Source organism: Anas acuta, chromosome 1 (genome assembly GCF_963932015.1).
Source record: "Anas acuta chromosome 1, bAnaAcu1.1, whole genome shotgun sequence".
Taxonomy (NCBI): Eukaryota; Metazoa; Chordata; class Aves; order Anseriformes; family Anatidae; genus Anas; species Anas acuta.
Genome location: NC_088979.1, coordinates 203,473,361 through 203,494,205, shown reverse-complemented (window position 1 = coordinate 203,494,205; position 20,845 = coordinate 203,473,361). Strand labels below are relative to the sequence as shown.

At 48.2% G+C, this 20,845-nt stretch overlaps 1 protein-coding gene across 4 annotated transcripts in view; it reads right to left on the bottom strand.

Annotated features, from left to right (window-relative positions):
- Nucleotides 1-20,845, bottom strand: part of FBH1 (F-box DNA helicase 1) — a 23,023-nt gene extending 2,178 nt beyond the window's left edge. Inside the window, exons 1-20 of one of the 4 annotated variants that reach the window (XM_068670149.1) lie at nucleotides 20,745-20,845; nucleotides 18,976-19,143; nucleotides 17,519-18,060; nucleotides 16,116-16,246; nucleotides 15,627-15,762; nucleotides 15,195-15,385; nucleotides 13,174-13,290; nucleotides 11,537-11,631; nucleotides 10,475-10,643; nucleotides 9,610-9,838; nucleotides 8,787-8,874; nucleotides 8,108-8,194; nucleotides 6,780-6,916; nucleotides 6,173-6,272; nucleotides 5,766-5,887; nucleotides 3,866-3,941; nucleotides 2,793-2,990; nucleotides 2,164-2,286; nucleotides 1,481-1,587; nucleotides 560-688 (exon numbers count right to left, since the gene is read on the bottom strand). In XM_068670149.1, the coding sequence (XP_068526250.1) occupies nucleotides 560-688; nucleotides 1,481-1,587; nucleotides 2,164-2,286; nucleotides 2,793-2,990; nucleotides 3,866-3,941; nucleotides 5,766-5,887; nucleotides 6,173-6,272; nucleotides 6,780-6,916; nucleotides 8,108-8,194; nucleotides 8,787-8,874; nucleotides 9,610-9,838; nucleotides 10,475-10,643; nucleotides 11,537-11,631; nucleotides 13,174-13,290; nucleotides 15,195-15,385; nucleotides 15,627-15,762; nucleotides 16,116-16,246; nucleotides 17,519-18,060; nucleotides 18,976-19,143; nucleotide 20,745 (2,946 nt within the window). In that variant the 5' untranslated portion in view covers nucleotides 20,746-20,845. Of the gene's footprint in view, nucleotides 1-559; nucleotides 689-1,480; nucleotides 1,588-2,163; nucleotides 2,287-2,792; nucleotides 2,991-3,207; nucleotides 3,753-3,865; nucleotides 3,942-5,765; nucleotides 5,888-6,172; nucleotides 6,273-6,779; nucleotides 6,917-8,107; nucleotides 8,195-8,786; nucleotides 8,875-9,609; nucleotides 9,839-10,474; nucleotides 10,644-11,536; nucleotides 11,632-13,173; nucleotides 13,291-15,194; nucleotides 15,386-15,626; nucleotides 15,763-16,115; nucleotides 16,247-17,518; nucleotides 18,061-18,975; nucleotides 19,144-19,262; nucleotides 19,715-19,748; nucleotides 19,964-20,744 lie in introns of those variants that run through there. The other 3 variants (XM_068670150.1, XM_068670148.1, XR_011092195.1) reach the window with 3 other exon arrangements.

Sequence of the window (20,845 nt, the reverse complement as noted above, 5' to 3'; positions counted from 1 at the left end):
CCTGGCGCTAGGAGAGGCGCTGGGTGAGGACCAACCCCGGAGCCACAAAGTGGAACTGAAACCAAAACTGGGCGCAAAACTCAGGTTGCCACCCTCTCGCCAGTTCACCTACGGCCACCGGCAGGGACAAAGGGTGACCTGCTAATCTCTAGGTGGGTGTTTGACGGCCTCTGCAGGGTAAGAAATGGGCCGTGACACGACAAAAACCCCAAATAGCTCCACCTGAGAGCACAATTAGAAGAGGTGAAGACTTAAGAGACCCTGCAGGAACCTCACCGCCGCCCTGAATCATGCACTGAGGAAGTCGTCCCCAATTAAAAGACCGGGCTGCGAGCAGAAATAAGGGGCTGAACCACAGGATGCAGCCCCGGGGTGTTCCCTGCTGACTTCCACGCAAGCTTAGCTCCGAATTTGTCCCTTGTGACAGCTCGGAGCAGTGACCGAGCGCGGCCACCCCGTGACAGCTTGTGAAGGCTCCTCATTTAAACACACAACCTCAGAGGGCCTCGGAGGGTTTGGCCAAGACCAAGAAGCAGAGAGGAGATGGGAGGAGACGTACGTAAGTCAAAGGAAGCTTCTTCACAGCCAGCCCGGGCTGCAGGGGCTGCCTGCACTCCGGCACAGAACAGGTGACTGCGGCCCCGTCCTCCTCAGCCCTGCTCAACAGCTCCACTCGAAGGAAACGCTCCTAAGGAACAAGAAAAAGGGGAACAACAACATTTTTAGGGAGCTGAGAGATTGGAACAGATTATTTAGTTATATTTTTAACCCCCCCGGGAAGTGACTTGCAACATGGCTTATTAAAAAAAACAAAGAAACAAAAAAAACGCCCCAAATCCCAGTGACAAAATAAAAAAAAAAAAAAATAATAAAAAAAAAATTGACAACAAAACCAAGCAGAATTCAGGGCTGCTTTCAAGGAAGGAAGTGAAAGCTGGAAAAGGAAGGAAGTTGGCAGACAGAAAAGGGAACCTACACGCTCGTGCTGAGATAAGAAGGCAGATTCCTTGGAAGAAAACACCCAAAAAGGACTGTGGAAAAATGCTGCACCACTGCAAGCTGGTGTCTTGCTACCAAAAACACAGCGGGAACCGAGGACAAAAAAGCATCCTCAGCTATTTGTCTGCAACAGCACAACCCAGGAAATCACAGTCTACCATCAGCAAGAATCTTAGGACGAGGATGAAGCTCACTTAATGCTCCTCCAGCACACACGGACCCTGCAAATTTTAGGATGAGAGACGAGCAGATTTTATAGGGACTGGGTGCTGGCTCTCTCTTGTCACTTGTTGTCACTTGGAGAACGAACTCCAGACCCCAAACCCTACAGGGACAGTGGGAACTTGCTCTTCCCTGCTGCCTGAGGCTGAGGCACCGCTGCAGCTCCCAGAAAAAGCTTGCAACGTGCTGCGAAGCGCAGGTATCGCGGCCCCAAATTCCCTTTTCAAGGAATTGTTTACTTTGGAAAGATTTCGCTTACCCCAGCCAATGCCAAAATCATCTTCAGGGACCGTGACATTAACAAACATTTCTTTGCACGTGTCACCGCCACGTAGAGCAGGTTCCATTCATCCTCAGGATACATGCCTAGATGGGAGGAAAGATAACCGGTGGCTCTAGAAAACATGAATCAACAGCTCTGCCCCGCTGGTGCTTCAGTGAGCGCTCCTGGAAGGACGCCCCATGCTCGGGGAGAGCACGGGCTCGCAGAGCAGCACCCTCCTGGGTTTGCTGTGCAGTTCTGGGCACCACTAAAAGTGGTTTCACCTTCTCCCCTCCAGGTAGGGGCAGGACTCTGCACGCCCAGAGGAGCAGCTACGTTTCTACGAGCAGTTTCTCCACCTCCCCAGGCACAGACTCAGCACTGGGGGAGTTTGTGTGTCATCAGCTGAGCTGGATTTGCTCTGCTGGCTCCTTTCTAATTATTGGGGAGAGAGCTGCTCTCCCAAAGCTTTTCCTTTATGACACCGAAAGACAGGAGTGTCTTTCCCAAGCGCGGTCCCTCTGTGTTTCCAGGAGGAAACCACAAGAGCAGCGAGCACCAGCACAGCCCGTGTCCCTGCAGCAGCTGAGAGGCACGGCCTCGTAGGACCAGCAGCAGCAGCACATTTTTATTTCCCACTTCCAGGTCAGGATGGGTGCCCCTAGCAGGTGTCCCCTTACCGATCAGGGCGTTTATCATTCTGCCATCGCGAACGGCCTGCGGCACGCTGACAAAATCGTCTGCAACCAGCACCGTATCAAACTCCAGGCCTTTGGCTTTGTGGACGGTGCCTATCAGGTAATCTGCAAGGAATCAGAGCAAGGGAAAGAAGGGCAAAAATATCAGTCGCCGCAGCCAAAGCGGTGTCTTCAGCTCACAAGCCAGAACCGCAGCCCCAGCTCCCGAACAGGAGCGCTCGTTATTTGATGAGTTTTCAGCATGATTGTTTTTTCCTCCCTCCCAGTCCCAAATTTGAGTCAGCGAGTTGCAGGGCAACTCCAACAGGAATCACAAAAAGAGAATAAAGCCCCGGGGCTCTCCATCTGCAGAAAACGCCACATCCTAAGCTTTATTTGCAAAATCTAGCGAAGCTGCATTAAGCAATCCTTTGGTGGCAGATTTATTGCCCTGAACTCCAGCTGGAGCCCCAAACGCACCCCGAAAGCTGCTGTTCTACCCCTTTTCTCCCCAAAAAGGCTGGCTTAACCCAAACGCAGCCTCTGTGCAGAATGAGGTGGATTCAGCACCGAAGCTGGAGTGAAAATGAAACCAACCGAGTTTGTTTCTCTAAGGCATGGCTCGGCTTTACCTGCCGCAGCTTCTCGTGACACGTGGCAGCTCTCAATCTTCTGCACCAGCTCAGGGATCCGCTCTTTGTATTTCTCCACTATTGCAATCTTCACTTGCAGCTCCTTGTCATCCACGTGCGTTGCGTAGTCCCTCAGACCGATGAAGCCACCGGTTCCTTCCCATCTTCTGATGAAGGGGTCATTTATGACAAGGTTTGCTGAGGAGAACGTAGGAGAGGACACGTTTGCTTTACAGGCACACATAATAAAAGGCGTTTTTGATTTCTGATCATATTTTGGAGAAAAAAATCACACTTGAGGGGAAAAACTGAGCAGGCTGGAAAGGTCCTGATGGGAGTTTCACAGCATGGAGCAGGGACTCAGAGCAGATTCAGCCCTAGGGCCCTTCCAACCCACGTTATTCCCTCTTTTTACCCAGCTGGAGAAGAGTTTTCCCAGTGTCTCGTACTCCAGAACCAGTATTGATATGTATATAATCATTCTCGATGAGCTTGAGGTCTCTTCCAACCTAGAAATTCTGTGATTCTGTGTGTGATTCCCACACCCCTGATCATTTGTTGTTCTCTGCTCCGTACATAACAAGAAAAACCACACAAATCGCTGCCAAGGCAGAGGGAGATTTTAAATGAATGACTCATTTCCTAAACGATACCCACGAGAGAAAGGGAACCACGTGACAGAGGATTCGACAAACTAGGCTATAGATATAAAAAAAAATAATTAAAAAAAAAAAAAAACAATCAACAATCAACCAACCAAACAGGAAAAGCCTTTTGACAAATGAAAAATGAAATTAAATCAGAAAACAAAAGGCAAAAAAAAACCCAACCTCTCAGTTTATAGCAGCCTATCGGTCTCTTGCACTCAAGGCATGGCAGAGGGGAACTGCAGAGGGCTGCGTGACACAGATCCCAAATGTTCTGCCTCTCTGGTATTAACACCAGCCAGGCCACATCGGCCTGAGGAAATATAAAATAAAACACCACGAAGCCTTCCATCGCCCTAGCGAGCACGGAGACATCAGGGCTGCTGGAGGGGAGGCTCCCAGAAAGAAGGCTGAGGAGGTACTCACCTTCCTCCCGCTTATTTGCGGGTTGACTGAGCTTCCAAATATCATAAATTCTGCTCAGGCCAAAATTGGCAAGCCCCTGTGAAAAGAAAACAACAAAAAAAAAGTCAAAAAAACACAACAATTTGTTTTAAAATACGCAAGTAAAGGTGCTGCCTGGATTTCTAGATAAGCCAACAAGGCCCAGTGGTTATTGACGTGAAGAGGAATGAAGGAAACGTGTTGAAGATGCAGAGGGAAAACCATTCCTAGAATTTTCACTAACAGAAAGTTTAACTTTTTGTTCGTTTTACCTTCTAATAGCTGCGCATGGCTTTGTTAAAACAAACTTGAGACATCTGTTGTGCTGTAAATGCTCCTGCCCTACGGACTTGATGTTGGGAGGAGACTTGATATTGAAAGCAATATTTGCTTTCGGACAGTAAATATTTCCCCCTCCTTGTTTCTCAATTTCTTTTGTCTTGTTCTCTCAAAGGCCTCAGTCTGAACTCCCACTTCTCACTCCCCAACAGCTAAAACTGCAAGGAAGAATTTTGCTGCAGGGCAGCAGTCAGTGCAAGCATTTCCTCAATTCCAAAACGCAACTTCCCAGTAGAAAGAAAAAAAAAAAAAAAAAAATTAAAATATCAGCCTTAAATTCTAAAATTCAGATTTTCACATTTTTTTAGAAATGTGAAATTTTGAAATTTGAAAATTTCACATTTCTAGGTGCAGAGCAACATCTCAGATTAAATCACAGCTATCTGTGTTTCAGAGTGTGAAGGCTGAGGATTCTTCTGACGCTTCTGAAATGAGGAGCATTGTTAAAACGTCCCTGCAATATAAGCGTGTGAATTTCTGCAGGCTTGCACACATGGGCTCCTGCTTCAGATACATGGGGGCTTTTTGCAGATGAAAATTCAGGGCAGACCTCAGAACTGCGAAGATTCAGATGAAAATTCAGTGCAGACCTCAGAACTACGAAGCTACAATGCTCTGAGCTTTCCAGTGAATCTTTCAGAGGTGATATCTCAACCCACAGAGTTTAAAAGATCAGAATTTTGCCTGTTTCTAATGAAGACCCTATGAGAATGACTCCAATTTATTCAGTGTTAGATTTATTATCAAATACGTTTACCTTCTAGATGCTGAACTCCTCCAGAAACATCTGGACTGAAGAACATTAACACTCAAACTGATGCAGAAATAAAAGTGAAATGGAAGGGACAGAAATCAGAGGAAGGTGAAGCCTCAGCTTAGCTTCCTTGAGGGTTTAATGTTCAGCATTGCTGGAAATCCCAACTCCTCTCACCAGCAAGGCTGGTGAAGCAGCTTACCCAGGCTTTCCTGGGTATATCGAGCCTGGGACCAGCCCACTGCAGGACTGGAAATTAGGAGTGATCACTGCATCCACCTTCAACCGCTGTCTTTGTCTCAAAAGAGAGCTTGAAAAATGTTTCTTCTCTCGGGGCACAGCTTGCCTTTCCTTGCTGGCAGAGCCGAGGAGGGTGCTTACGCTCAGCCTGCAATTAGAGCTGATTTTATTTCCCTAATAGGGGATCACAGCGATGCTGCCAGCAGCCAAAAGCAATTAGCAGCACTCCATCTCATGCAAATAGTCGCAGAGACGTGTTGCAGCCACGTATCTCTCTTCCCTCGCCCTGTCCAGCAGACTGGAGCTGCTGCTGCCTCATTTGAACCCGATGAAATAAGAGGCCACACCGCACAGACAGAGCCTAAAAAGGGAGCCACGCTTGCATGGATTTGAGGAACAGCTGCTCCAAGTAACCAGGCTTTCTCCTTGAGTGTTAATTTTAAACCTGGGTGCTAAGGACAACAGCGGCCACGCTTATTTCAAGCCCTACAGAAGTGTCACTGCTACGGGCCTGGGGACATAAAAGACGCAGTGGCAATTTCTCCTTACCCCAATCACGTGTATTTTAACCTGCCCCTGTCTCCCAGTAAGCCTCACAGCATCCTCGAACACATTAAAATTGCTCCGTGATAGGATTGTTATCTTCCCTTTCACGCTGCCTCTCACATCACCTGCGCAAAGAAATTCCCAGTTAGCCAGGGCAGTTGGAAAGTTGGATATTTAAAAAACAAAGGTTCTCGTAAATCGGGATTAATCCTAAAATGGGCTTATTAGAGAAAGTCTAGAGGAGGCCACAAGGATGATCAAAGGGCTGGAGCCCTTTTGGAGCAGGGGGGTGAAACTAAATCAGCTTTAAGTCCCTTCTGACCCAAATCATTCTGGGATTCTATGATTCTGAGCTTTGGTAGCTCTGGGACTCGCAGGCATTGAACAGAGGTGACACCGACACAGCTTACCCTCTTGGTTTCCACCCACTAATGTCTTATTCCTGATGCTCTTGCAGACATCCAGAATGGTTGCTCCAACGTAAGCTATTTCAGGACCAAACCTGAAACTCTGCGTGGAAAAGGGAAGGAAACAGAAAGCAGGAAAAGAAGAAGTTGTTATAACCTACAGAAGTATTGCAATATATGGAGTATACAACTTCCACCGACCTTCTGGACAATATTTCTCTTAGAAAAGGCACCAAAATCCCCCCCCCAGCCATTCCAGGCTGCCTTGTTTTAATCCAATTCATTCTGCAAAGAGTCCTAAAGGTTCCTCCCTGACGTTAGCTGTGAAAATTGTGTAGCTGCATTGCTAATCAGGCCAAAAACCAATATCCTACTACCCATTTTTCAAGCCACACGCCCTTCCTAGTGACAAGGTGGGATCGCCCCAGTAAGAGGCGCGCTGGGTGCAGAGTTTGAAGAGTAAAGCCACTAATCCAGGAGCAGCAAATACTCCACGATGGTGAACTCAAGAAGCCTGGCAGCTAAATGCCTTCTGAAGAAGGGCACGAGACATTTTCCACTGCATTTGGTAGCCTACCAGAGAAAAGAGAGCAGCAAATCCTCATCTTACCTGGGTCAGGTAGTAGATGTGGGTGTGAGGCACGGTGTAGAGGGTGTTGACAGCACCTCGGAAGCTGTAGATCTGCTGGTGAGGGTCTCCTACGAGGATTATCCCGCACGCCTGTGAGAGCACAATATCCACGATGGCTGCAGGAAAACATCAGAGCATGAAAGGGGAGCCTGCCCGCAAAGCAAGAGGGGGCTGTGAATTATCGTGTGCCTGTATCAAGGTGAGATCTCTTCCCTCACAACGCACAGCGTTTAAGATGAGATCAGCACAGCTGCAGGAGAAAACAAGCTGGGGAGCAGCAAAGGGAATTGTGCAAGCTCGCTAGAAGCTCTGCAAGCATCCTCCCACTATTTTAGCCCTGCATCACGCACAGCTGTGAAAGCACAGCCAAATCCTCCCAGTCCCTGTGTCCACAGAGTACATGTGCAGATGGGCTGACGAAGCCTAACAGCTGCTGAAAACACCAAAACATCTTCTGTCCCCCTTCCTGTGTTCCTTGGCACACGATTCAGTCCACCTAGATCCCCTGGGAGAAACAATTCAACCTGTGTTTACAACGGGGAGCTTCCTCATATCTCTGGCAAAGAAAGCCAAGAGTTTTCTGCTACATGGCTCAGTGGTTTGGGCTGGGACAGAGTTAATTTTCCTCCTAGTAGCTGGTTCAGTGCTGTGTTTTGGGGTTAGGATGAGAATAATGCTGATAACATGCCCATGTTTTAGTTGTTGCAGAGCAGTGCTTGCACTGAATCGAGGACTTTCAGCTTCTCCGACCGCCCTGCAAGGAAGCTGAGGATGCAGAAGAAGCTGGGAGGAGACAGATCCAGGACAGCTGACCCCAACTGGCCAAAGGGACATTCCATACAGTAAGATGTCATGCTGAACAATAAAGCTGAGGGGGCTGCTGCTGCTCAGGGACCAAGTGGCCACTGGTTGGTGAGTGGTGAGCAATTAAGTCGTGCATTTCTTTGTCTGTGCAATTTTCATTTCTTTGTCTGTGCAAATTTTTGTTGTTGTTGTGCATTTTCTTTTTCTTTTTTCTTTTTCTGTGCAAAGCACTAGGAAAATGGGCTGGATGGCATGTCTGGACACCCAAAGCTATTAAAAGCTACCGCCCCTCTGCTGCTGCATATGTTCTCCTGAACCCTGCTGCTACTGCAAGCTGCTTTACTCAATTTGCAAGGACCCGGGCCCGAGTGAAGGGGCAGTTGTAATGTTTAAATGTAGAAATCCTTTAATCGTGCTACTTCTCACACCCACCCTCCTGAGCACACGAACATGCTGCGTGTGAAGGTGCTTGGGAAGGCTGCAGCTCTCCTGCCACCACTCACCTGGGGTGCAGTCCTGTGCTTCATCGACAAAAATGGCATCATAGTCTGAAAGCTGAGGCTTGCTGAGCTGCCAGAGTTTCAAATAACCTGAGAGAAAGAACAAAACACGTCAGTGAGAAGCTCATCTGCTTGTCACGATCTCTTAAAAAAAAAAAGCATCTTCTGGCCCTGCCCCTTGTTTGGACATGACATTTAGGAGGATTGCAAAATTCTGTTGCTCCCAGATGTTGCTTGTCCCTCGTTGGCTGCGTGAAGGATGAAATAAAGTAAAAAAGAGCAGCCTGACCACACCGGTGGAAGGCAGCTATGCTGATAACTTAATTGCACAAAGAAGATGACAAGGAAGAAGGTTTTCTCCAGTACAAGCCACCTCTGGCTCTATCTCACAGATGCCAAGAAGAGGAAAAGATGTCAGCAAGAAGCACTCCCTCTGTTAGCACTCATCTGCCCACTGCCTGACACCGAATTTCTATGATTTTGCTGCCTGACACGTCCAGAGTTCCACTAACTCTGAGGCCAAATAGGAAAAGCACAAACCTCCTGCCTTCAGGCCTGATTTGGGCTCCCTGGTGAGCTAGTGGCAGTTGAACAGGAATTTTGCACTTTTCTGCACGTATCTGTTCAGTTTTGTATCACTGCCCTTCACCTGAAGGCTTATTTGACATCTGTACTCTCTTACCATCACAAGTGATCTTGTATTTCTTCTCTACATCTCCGTTCAGGTCCTTCATGTTGCGCCATATCTCTTTTGCTTCTTCCACATTGATCTAGAAGAAGTAAACAGAAAGGTCAGGATAGTTTGCTTTAAGCAGAAAAATAGTCCAGGCAGAGCAGCCCTTGAGATGGCAGAGTAGCTGGTACAGGCAAGCTATCAGCTTGCAGTATTTAAATGCAATCTCCCTCCCGAATCCCTTCCCTCCTTCCAGACAACTTCCTCATTAAACTTTTCCTACTGGCTTAAAATGTAGTTTGTCCATGTCTAATTCTCTGAAGCCTTTCTCCTCCTATTTCTCCTTAGTTTCACTACCAGATAACTTCTCCCCATAGCAGCCTTTTCCAGCAGCAGCCTCCAGAAAACAACTTTTCTTTGGTCCAGCTATTAGGACAGAACGATACAAGACCCCCTGCCTTCTGTAGACTTGCACAGACCTTTGTGTTTATTTGGGTTTCCCTGCATGGCTTGCGAGGTGTTTAAAGGTATTTAATATTTTGAGGCTTATAATTCATTCCCTGCCAGCAGCAACAACTGCAGATTGGATTTGTGCCAGCTGGGCTGGATCTGATCAGCTGTTTCCAAGTCAGAGCAGAAAGGTTTCTTTTCTCCATGACTCCAGCCCACGTTGTCCACAAGACCAGTTCCTTAAGGCTTGTTAGGATGTTTGTACTCCAGATTAGAATGTTTGGCTTTGGCTTTGCATGTTGAAATTACAACAGAAATGTTTACCATCTTCACATGCAATGTCACAGTGCAGCCCGATTCTTCTTTCCTCATGGGTACTTACCTCCTTTTCTCGTTGGGTGACAAGTTTTTTGTCTCCGTGGGTGTTTATGAACCAAATAGGAGTGTGCTCTTCACAGATCTCATCATCTGAAGAGGAAAAGAAGTTTTCGAGGGTCTGCAAGACTGTTTTTCCTCTGATGACCAGAGACTGTCCCTCACGGTTCTGGATGAGGAAGCTCATGTTATAAGCTGTCAGCTTAGACACGTTCAGCTTGCCTTTTTCTTTATAGCTGTGCCACGGACGACAAAAAATAAGAGATGTTGAAACATACACAAAAAACCTACTGGAAAAGATAGGTCATGTTGCACACTGATACGTAGAGAAGCTGTTTTATATACCCCACTTCAACCTAGTCATGGAACATCTAAAAAATCTGCACCTGTTTATCCTCACTGTATTCCTGAAGGAAGCACAAACTCTTTCATTTTATAGATTTTCATAGACAAAACGTCAAGCCAGAGCCATTCCCATCATTCACCCCATCAATTATGAATTGTTTCCAGAGCCAGGCAGGAGGATTCCTCTCCTCTTTTGTGCCACGGCTCGTTTTCCCTTCTGTCTGCAGCAGAGATGCCCCAACAGAAGCGCTGGCGGTGCTGGAAACTGAGTCCTTAGAACAACTCGGGTTATAAAATCCCCTTCTCTGCTGAAGAAAAGCTGAGTTTAGAAAATGGGTTTGCCACTGACTCACAAGGCAATTAAGAGTCTTAATTGAGTGAGACAGGTAAAAGTAATCAAGTGCTTCCTGCCATTATTTTTGCTTCCTTGAGTCGTGGATAATTACTTCACAACCAGACCTTCCTTTCCTGCCGTGTATTCCCTTCTCCCCTGGTCTTCAGCAAAGGAATCGAAAATCCCCACTCACTGTTTGCCAACGCTCCCAAATGCTAATGAATGGAAAGTCCTGCACGCCACGTTTCTGGGGAAGACCGATTTTCCCCTCTCCACTACAGCTTTGTTAAACGACACGTAGAGGAAGTTGAGGTCGGCAAACTTCTCCGCGTACTTGGCCAAAGTCGAGGTCTTTCCCGTACCTGGAGAACAGAGGATAACCAAAAATCATCAACAGGGGTGAACGAACGAACCTGGCCACCTTTTAGCAGCTTTACCTTCCCCCTCCCCTGCTGTCCTAGTGGCACAGCAGGGCTGTTTGTGCAGCTGATGGGAATTTATTCGCCGCCTCAAATGAAATCAGAAGCCGTGGAGCAGAGTGGTTTTGAAAAAATTACATCCTGCAGCCAAAAAGCTTTTAAAAAAGAAGCGTTTTGCTATCCAATATTCTAGAATTCTGAGCACAAGCGAAAATTCTGATTCCTTTGAGAGAAAGCTTGGTAAGTGAAATGTTAGAACTGCTCTTTTAAAAGATTTATGGGTTCTTTTCTTTTGGGCGATACAGCCCAGACCACGAAATGAACAGTACTGAAAGTGTATTTCCACCACGTTTCTCGTTTGAATTTGACACAAAATCTTTGGTGGATCCCATAGAGAAGGATCTGGTGCTTCCAAGCTGCGTGTGTAACTTGGCAGAGAACAGGAATGAGCCCTGAGCCCTCAGCGTGGTGTCTTTAAAGGAAACTGCAGGTGAAAGGAGATGGTTTACTTCTCCTTTTCTCTTTAAATAAGCTTCCTTGATTTTTAGAGATTCCCCTTTTCAAACCAGAGTGCGAGTGCAGACGATTTCTTGGCTTGTGTTGCTCCTACAGAGGTGCTAAGTCTGACCAAGTAAGAAGGACTCCGTCTAGTGGCCTGCAGACAATAACACCGTGAACCAGACTCAGCAACACATGGAAAAAAGCTTCCTCTGATTTTTGCAGTGATTAAAGCTAAGCCTGATCCCCTGACATCCACCAGACAGAAGAAGCAGGGAGGGAAGGAGCAGAATCAGCGGCTACGCGCTTATTCTTACAGCCTAATTTCTGGCTCTTACCTGCAAATGCCATGATTTTCACCACTTGACCAGGCTCAATTTTGTGATTCAAAATCCTTTGCTGTTCGTGAGTCAGCTTCACTTCGGACAAACTGCTAAAAAATGAAAAGAAAAGAAAACACCAAGGAGCAAAAGGAATTAAGAAGAAAAATCCTACCCCCAAACCAAATTGGCTAACAGCAGAAGGAAACCCACAAGTGGTTTATCCCACCCCACAAGCAGGAACGTGGCACTGAAGCCATTGTGCAAGTGAGAAAAGCAGCACCTTCTGCTGAGAAAGAAAAGCCTGGAGAGTGCAGAACCAAAAAATAAACCTCGTGGAAGGTTATTTAGGAAAAGATCTCCTCAAGGGCCCTGAGCCATGCTTTCAAAATGAATTGGGCACCTCGTCGGCGTAGGCTCACTGAAAACAAACAGCAACTTGTGTTTGGGGTGTTTTGTTGCTTTTAGGAGCATGTATCTCAAATTGTTCTCCTATTCTTCAGCGTAGGACATCAATTACCCCTGCCTCACACGGGAGTTGAGAGCTTTGATTAATGTTTAGAAAGGCATTCAGCACTTCCAGCTGGAGTGCAATTGTTTTATTCATAAAGCTCTGAAACCCGTAATCAGCCAACAGCACGAACCAGCTCCTCTCAGGGCCTCCCCCATAGGATGTGTAAGGGCTGAAAGCCTCCTTTAAGTGTCCTTGACATTTCGCAGCCCCCAGGACTTATTTTTTTTTTTATGGAACGAGCAAATTTCTGCTCAGAAAAAAAGACAAAGGAAAGAGTGAAAGGGCTGGGAAACCAAGATGCAATGAAACCCAACATCTGTTGGGTTTCTTTTTCTTTATATGGCCTCTATCAGTGTTGCACCTTCAATCATCAGTGATTTTATAGGGTTTATCTTTTCTGGGATGAAGATATTACTGGGGATGAGGACAAGGAGGCTCAGTGACTCAGATAACTGCAGCAGAAGGGGCATCAAGCCTGGTTCTCTGCAGGCCCTGAAACTGTTTCGCTCCTACCTGCCCTTCCTTCCTAGGTAGCAGTGATAATTTATAGCACCTGTATAACAGTTAATAAATAACAGTTATCCAACAAAATCCAGAAAACAGGAGCTGATTCAATATCCGGCAGCTGGTGTCTTCCTTCCTCCAATTCACAAAAAAACAACATTCTTACGAAAAACCCCACATTATTTGCACGACAGTAACATCACCAGCAAGCCGGCCCCCGTTTTGCACGGCTGCAGCTTGCACTTCTAGAGGAACAGGCTGTTAAAATTAAAGCATGAATTCTCTCCTCTTTCCAAGGCCTCTCATCTCAGGGAGATCCATGAGTTGGGAAGGTGTTTTGGGGTGATTAAGGCTGTGCAAAATTTCAGTAGCCCTCACTATGTTCCACCAATACTTCGCCCCATTGGTTAATATAGACTTCTAAATTCAGTAATTTATTTTTTCCAGATTTAAGGTCTGCCTCTGTTTTTCCTCTAAGAACTCAGGCAGAAGATGGCAAGGAGTAGAATAAGGTTTTGTACCAATCCTTAGGAATCTTGGAGTCTTGTCAACTAGGCCTTGCCAGGAGATGTTTGCTCCACATCCAGGGTTCATCATTCCACCAGTGACCTTCTGGGACCACCTACAGCATCATTACCTGGTCCAGAAGTCCTGTCTGCACTGCGAAGACCGTGTTTCCTCTTGTATCATCTGTGGCATAGTTACAGAAGCATTTTCCATCAGATACAAGCAGTAGAAAACATTGTAATGGATCCTGGTAGAAAGGAAAAAAGGGAATCCATCAGTGGGAAATCATCAGGAACAAATTAAACTTCTGCAGCCACCTGAGAGACACCACCATCATGAATACTTTTCCAGCAAAGTGCCTGCATCTGGTAGGACCCAAACTCTTTTCCAAAGGGAATAAGCCAGCAGCTTTTCTGTTTAAGCTCACTAGAAAGTTTTCTGCTGCTTGCACTGTGCAGCACTGAGGATACCCCAGTGCATCAGGCAGCAAGATCTGAGACAACGCTGGAACAAATTGCAGGAGGAAGGCTCCAGCGAGTGCTTTTGTGAGTTGCAAAAGCCAATATTACTACTTTAAAATGCAGTTAGTGCTACCTTGAAAAGTGGCTGCAAAGGCACTGTGGGGACAGCTCTGTTTGTGGACTCTCCCTTGCTCCTGATTGGGGTTTGCAAAGTTTGTGTTCCAGGCTCTGTCACAGAAACACGAACTGGGAGCAGAGTCCACAGAACTGGGAGCAGAGTCCACAGAATCCTTGTGTTCTGCCAAACCACCATCAGCAGGAGTCCAGGGCAGCCTGAGAGAGAATCTGGGGCCAGTTTAGACCTCTAAAGTCAAACAATTTCATGAACTGTCATATAATTATTTCATCCAAGTGTGCTACCCCTGAGAATGCTCCGTGGAGCTTTGTTACTGCAGAGAGCAGCCCAGAGACTTGCTGGTTTTAAATTAATTTCACTGTCCCATGTCAGGCTTGGCACTACTGTGGTTTAACTCTTTTAGTGCAGCTTTGCTCCTGGGACCTACAAGTTGCCACCCTGGGCCAGCCTCTAGGACAGATTCCCAGACTTTGGGTCTCACATTAGGTGATCTGCATGCTCAAACTGGTAGCTCTAGGAGCTGCAAACAGGTCCCAGACAGTCCCTCAAAGCCATTTTTCCTCCTTATAATCACAAATCCGGTGTGGTTTGAAGAGATAATGGCAGAAGAGAGATGGTCATTCATATTTCTCCTGGTGTAGGCTGTTCAAGGAGATGGAGACGGGATGTGGGTGACTTTGACTACTGGTGAGGGACGCCCTCTGTCTGCCACGTCTCCAGCAGCTGTTTGCTCAAGTTAATGATTTTAGCCAGCAATTAGCAGTCACTGAGAGGCCAACCAAGCACCCTGATAGCCCTGGTTGGTCTCGCATGAGGATGAACTCTGCTGTGTCCAACTCAGGCCGGAGTAGAACTTGCAGAGGGCAACTTACAGAACTGTCGTCTTTCTGGCTATAGATTTGTTTTCCAGTGCAGTTCCTTTCCAATCTTACACGAATTTATGTGTGTCCTTAATCCTTACCTCACCCTCACTGCAATTCTGAAGCAACCTGTGGGCTCTCACCTGCATTTAGAAGCACCTCTGTGGCCAGAAGGTGCAGAATGGAGACTGCTAAGCACAGGCACTGAGGGCCCAGGGGACCTGTAGTGTCAGGAGTTGGACTCGATGATCCTTCCAACTCAGGACATTCTATAATTCTATGATTCATTTAAGAAGGCAGAAGAGAGTAACTAGTCTCAAGAAAGTACTAAATGCATTGTTTTAACCAATACATATCTAATTCTAAGCAGAAATTCCTACAGTTGCTTTGAAATCTGCTTCTGTCTCTGAAAACAAAGTTATTTTTCTTGAATAAACAAATGGACTTGCAACGTGTTTTTCTTCTGAAAAACAAGTGGACTTTGAAACAGTCCAGGAATCAAAGCAGATCTAAAGGCAACGCTCCCAAACGTTCCTGCAGAAAGCTGTGGTTGTAGACAATGTTCCTGAGAAACTGCATAAACTGGAGAGCCCCAGCCACCAGGAAGAGAATTGCCCACGAGCATATATTCACTGCGTCCATTGCCATGCCTTGAAAGGGGCAGTAATGCAGGAAGCATCTCTCCACTCCTCACCTGTTTGTGATGGCAATGCCCTTCTCTCTCATCGCATACAGCAGCGTGGCTATGCAGTAAAGTGTCTCGGTCACGTCCACGACGGACAGGGCAGAGCAGGGTCTCTGCAGACACGCTATCAGCTTTTGGATATCGCGGACGCCGTCGGAGAAAAGCACCATCGCTGTGATGATGGCCCACACGTGTTCAGGCTGGTACAGAAAACACCAAAGAAGACTAAGCAAAAAGTTTTGAACCTTTAGAGCCAAGTAAACCCTGCTTCAAACTCCAAAAAAAAAAATACTTATGCCCTGATGAATAGTTAAATTCTCTTCGGTCACCCTGAACAGCACAGAGTAAAACTCCAGAAGGAAAATTTCTAGATGTGAGAGGGCAGATATAACCTCAAAGCACTTTTTGGGGATGAAGGAGAGGAATAACTGTTAAACCTACCCCCGTCCTGCTCTGTAAGTCTGGCAGCGTGTTGGCGATGCAGACTTCAGCCTTGGAGAAGAGCGGGTGACTCCTCAGGAGTGGAAGAACCACGCCGGGATCCACCTTCCTGTTGGTGGGGATGGCAGAGACGTACCTGCACAGAACGGGAGCAGCATTACCAAGTGATCTTACAGGAAAATGCCCTCTCCAAAGCAAAACAACACGATTTTTTTTCGCTGGGGATTCGCCTGTCGGGTGCTGGCAGCCAAGCTCGTTACCTGAGCTCTCAGCAAAGAAGAGGAAGAAGGTGGCACTTTTTTTTTACCTAATTCTATACCACCCCTGGTGATTTCTGCTGTTAAAATAATCCCTCCTTCCTCATATTTCTGTAGATCTACCTGTTTAGAAGACAAACCCGTTTCTCTTCTGGCAATTCACAGGAGAAGACCCAAAGCAAAGAGGCCGGAGGATCCACAGCTACAAAGTCAAGTGCTGAAGTGGACTTACCTGATCAGCCCCAAAACAGCCCCTCCGTGCTGCTCTGTTATGGCAAAATCCTGCAAGATCTGCTCCACTGTGCACAGGGCCACGTCCCCCTTCATCAGGTACCGGTGGTACAGCTTCTTCCAGGGAATGAACTGGAATGTGAAACAGAAATCATCACCTTTCACCCCAGAGCACCAAAAAAGAGGCTTTTCTGGCAATAAGCTAACCAACGTGACATCCAAAGAGTACCCCAATTTCAACAAGTCCCTGTAGCCTGATGGAAACAGGCACCTAGAACGAGATGGGGAAGGAAAGAGAGAAGAGCTTGCTCCTCGTAGACTGCCAACATGTCTATAAAAGGCTGTTTTTTCTAGAATTAAGGGAACAAGATGACATCAGTTTGGTTTTAAATGTCCAATTCTTATAGGAATGAAGGTATTTCCAGCACTGCTGTGCAGATCTGCTCTGAGAGGGGTTTCAGACCTTAAAATCCACGTGTCCATGAAGCCCTACACCCTGCTGCTCGGATTTCTTCCGAAAAAAACGACAGGGCGATGCCTTTTAGGCTGTTATAAAACAAAGAGCAGCCTTGGGAGAGGACTTGAGCACAAGGAGAATTGAGTGCACGCGTTTTCTAAGCATCTTGCTGGCCGTTCAGGCTCAGAGCTTGCGTGCTGTGCTGGGAAAGCAACGAGTGCAGGAGGCATCTTACCTTGTGCACTCGGATTTATCAGAAGAACTTGGCACCCTACAAAAAATGTGGGCTGTGGCCAGTCCCCCACCACTCCGAATGAGGCTGAGACAGCCTTTTTGTGCGAGCTGGAGGTTTATAAGTGAAACACTGAGATCTTTGCTGCCCCCAAAAAAACAGCCAGAGGGTTTGTGATCATTTGTACCATGATGGCATTGACTGCAGATGGACCAAGCTCTGTAAAAACAGAGTTAAAGGCCATTCCTGTAAAATTATTTAACTACAACTGACACCACACACGCAGAGACGCACACAGGCTGGGGACTGTGATGGACTCTGGCTGTGAAGGGACATGGCCCAGTCTGTGTGCAGAATTTCCTGCATGATCCCTGTCAGGAAAAACAAACAAACAAACAAAAAAAACTGCACAGAAAAGGGTGAAAGGGGATTTGGGGGAGTCCCACAGGATGTTTTTTCCATGTAAGGGGAGAAAGCATCAAGGAAAGTTACCCCAGTATTGAGATGTCATCTGGGGAGGTATTCGCTGCAGTCCTGGAGGCCAAAAAAAATCCAAAAATTGAATAAGAAAGGATGGAAAGGATGTGGGCATTAGGGAATTAAAGGGACTAGGAGAGACAGACACAGCAGGGAGGAACCTACAGCAACCTGTGAAGCCACAACACTGAGAAAAAAACAGAGCAGCAGAGAAGGACAGGCCCAAAGCAGGGCTTACCAGCGGATCGCTGACCACATCCCTCCAGCAGTGACACACCAGGCTCACGCTCTGAAACAGGTCAGTCACCGGCAGGAAAGCGAAGATGCTCCTCAGGACTTCAGCGGGGAGATCTTCAATGCTTCCCCGAGGCACCTCCCAGCTGCGAGTCCCCAGGAGCCCGTAGTGTGCATCAGGGATGGGCTCCACTTCGTCATCATCGAGTTCATGCTCGATTTGGGCACGTTTGGGACAAATCCCTGGCTTCTGCTCAAGCTCACCCCATAAATTGTGCTCTCTCTTGGGTCTGCCTGCAGCTGCGGAGGACCGAGGCCGTTTTCTGGAGCTTTTCCTGGGAGCAGATACAAAGTCCTCGTCCTCCAGAAAGGAGGATGAATCTCCACTGTCCTCCAGCAAAGTGGAGACGCTGCTGAAAGACTCCTCAGCTTCGAGGAAAACAGGGTCCAGCATCTCTTCCTTCACTCTTTCATTCTTGTCCCCACGTACTTGCTGTGTCTGGGAGATCTTGAAGTAATCCGTGATGCTCTTCTGCTGCCACTGGGCTACAGAAAGAGGAAGAAAAGCATCAGCGAAGCATCAAAAACAGCACAATGCACATTGCTCCTGACCAAACTAAGGAGGAAACCAGAGGCAGTGGAAGGAAATTGTTATTTCCCAGCTCAGAGAGAGATGAATTTATTACAGGTGAAGTCTCCAGCTTCAAGTTGTTTCTCTGGCAGCCTATGGAAGTCAAGAGAACGAGCTTCATCTGTCTCACAGGCCACATAACCTGGTGCTGGGAGGAACGGATGAGAAAATGGATAAGAAAAATTGATTAAAAAAAAAAAAAGGACCTGGACAGGCTGAAGAATTGGCCCAGGAGAACCGAATGAGGTTCAACAAGGCCAAGTGCAAGGTGCTGCTTCTATCCCAGGATAAGATATTGAGGCTTTTAAGAGAGAAACATTTTTAAGAGATAAACTTTTCTTACCAGAGACTTCCTGGCGGCAAGGCCAGAAAGCGCTGGAGACCAAAAAGGAAAGCAAAACTCGGGAAGGGAACGCTCTCAGCAGCTTCTCCCTTTTTTCTCTGCCAGCCAGCCTTTGTAGCCCACTGACTAAATTTATCAGCACCAGGAGCATTCTTTCTGTCCTCCTCCTGGTCTGCCACATATCCTGATGCTTCGCTACGAGGAAATTTGGGAATAAAAAGAAATCCCAAGCAGCTCCTGCTGATTTTAACGCGTTTCATTTCGGAATGCTGATGAAGAAATGAATTAAAGAGGTCTCATTTGCAAAGTGCTGCCTAAAAACAAGCTGTCCTAGTGATTTCCCAGTCCTGTTCGAACTCACCTCGCCTGGCCTTACCCTCCATCAGCAAGAGTCTGACGACGGCTGACCCCAAAACCCTTCTGTGCTACCTTCTGTGCTTTTTCACCCCAAATCCTTTCGGTTTTGGAGGGCTTGCGAGCAACCTACCTTTCCGATGCCTCCTTCCCCGCTGGCTGGGCTGGAGACCCGTGCTGATGTCTCGAAATCTGCTGTGATTTTGGCTCAAGGGCTGCGTCAGCGCGGACAAACCTTCAGCACTCCGCGCGAGGGCTCTGCAGTCGCCAGCCGTGAAGTGTATTTTTTTGCCTCGCTTCACTGTTTTGCCAGCATGCAAGGAGGAAAAAAAAAGGGGTTAGAAAAGAGGAAAACGTAGTATGGTGGCTGAAGAAGGCTGTGGAAAGGCAAGGAGGCAGCGGGATGCAGAGGGACCCTACAAAGGCCTCGCATCTGTTGCAATCTCCTGGGGCTCCTCTCTTCTCCTTCACGGGGCCAGGCAGCGAGAGGAGGGCAAACACTGATGGAAAAGGCACGAAAGGAAACCGAAAGCACTCGCTGCCCTCGCCCCGGCTTAATTCCTGCTGTGCTGAAGGGGATAAGCTCCCGTGAAACGTTTCTGGCAGTGAAACGTTTCTGGCAATCCTGGCAATCGGCAGCAGGAGCCGAGGGGCAGCAGGTTTCCCCTTTTTTTGTGTTTTTTTTCCTCCTTTTCACCCAATTCGGCCCTGCGGGGCCGAGCTCCCTGCAGCGGGACGACAACAAAAGGCGAGAAAGTGAGGAGAGCAAATGCTTAAAACTAGTGTTTTTTGCTCAAAATCGGGTGTTTTTTAATGGCACAGAGCGCGGCAGGACCCCGATTCTCTTCCGAATATCAGCCAGGGAGCTCGGACTCCACACGGCCTCGTGAAAGATGGGGGCAAAACCTCTTTTCCCCAAGCCTTGGGCATCGAAACCCCGATGTGACAGGATCACGACGTGAGGCTCGATCCCAGAAGCCCAGGGCTAAAAAACGAGGCCCCTCCGGGCTTCAAATTGACTGCGTTTTTCCCCTTTTCCCCACATTTTTCTGTCGGCACCTCAGCCAAAACAAAGAGCAAAGGGCTCCCTGCTTTTGCCCTTCCCCAAGGCCCCGGCGCTGCCTCAGGGCTGTCCCCTCCTCATCCCATAGCCAAGGGACCCCCCTGAGACCCCCCCCCCAAAAAAAAACCTATAGCCAAGGGACCTGCTGCAAAGGAGCCCCCCCATTGAGAAGCCCCCTCCTCCCTATTAACCCTATAGCCAAGGACCCTATTGCCACAGACCCTATTGCTAAAGGGTCCCCTATTGCTGAGCCCCCCCCTTATCCTTAAGGGCCGCCCTAATCCCTAAAGACCCCCCCTCATCCCCCAAGGGTTCCCCTATCCCCATGGACCCCCCCAATCCCCAAAGACCCCCCCAATCCCCAATTCCCCCCATCCCCAAGAGACCCCCAACCCTCAAGATTCCCCCAATTCCCCCCCAACCCCAAAAGCTTCCCCCATCCCCAAGCCCCCCCTAAATCCCCCAAAGCCCCCCCCATCCCCAAGAAACGCCCAACATCCCCCAAACCCCCCCAAAATCCCCAAATCCCCCCAGATTCCCCCAAAACCCCCCAAATCCCCCAAAAATCCCAAACTACCCCCTATTCCCAACCCCCCCATCCCCAAATTCCCCCCCCCCATCCCCAAGGGACCCCCCCCAACCCCAAACTCCCCCCCCCAAAACCAGGGACCCCCCCCTGTTGCCATGGCAACCCCGCCTCTGCGCCCCCCCCCCCCCCCCCCCCCCCAAAACCCCTTCCCCGGGCGAGGCCCCGCTCCCCCGTTGCTAGGTGCCCCCCGTTGCCATGGCAACAGCTCCGTTGCTAGGGCCGGGTCCCCCCCTCCCCTCCCCAAACTCACTCGCTCCGCACCCCGCGCGCCATCCGCAGGCCAGGCCACGCCCCCCTCCCCCGCCGACCAATCAGAATGCTCGCCCCGGTGGGCGCGGCCCAATAGCGCGG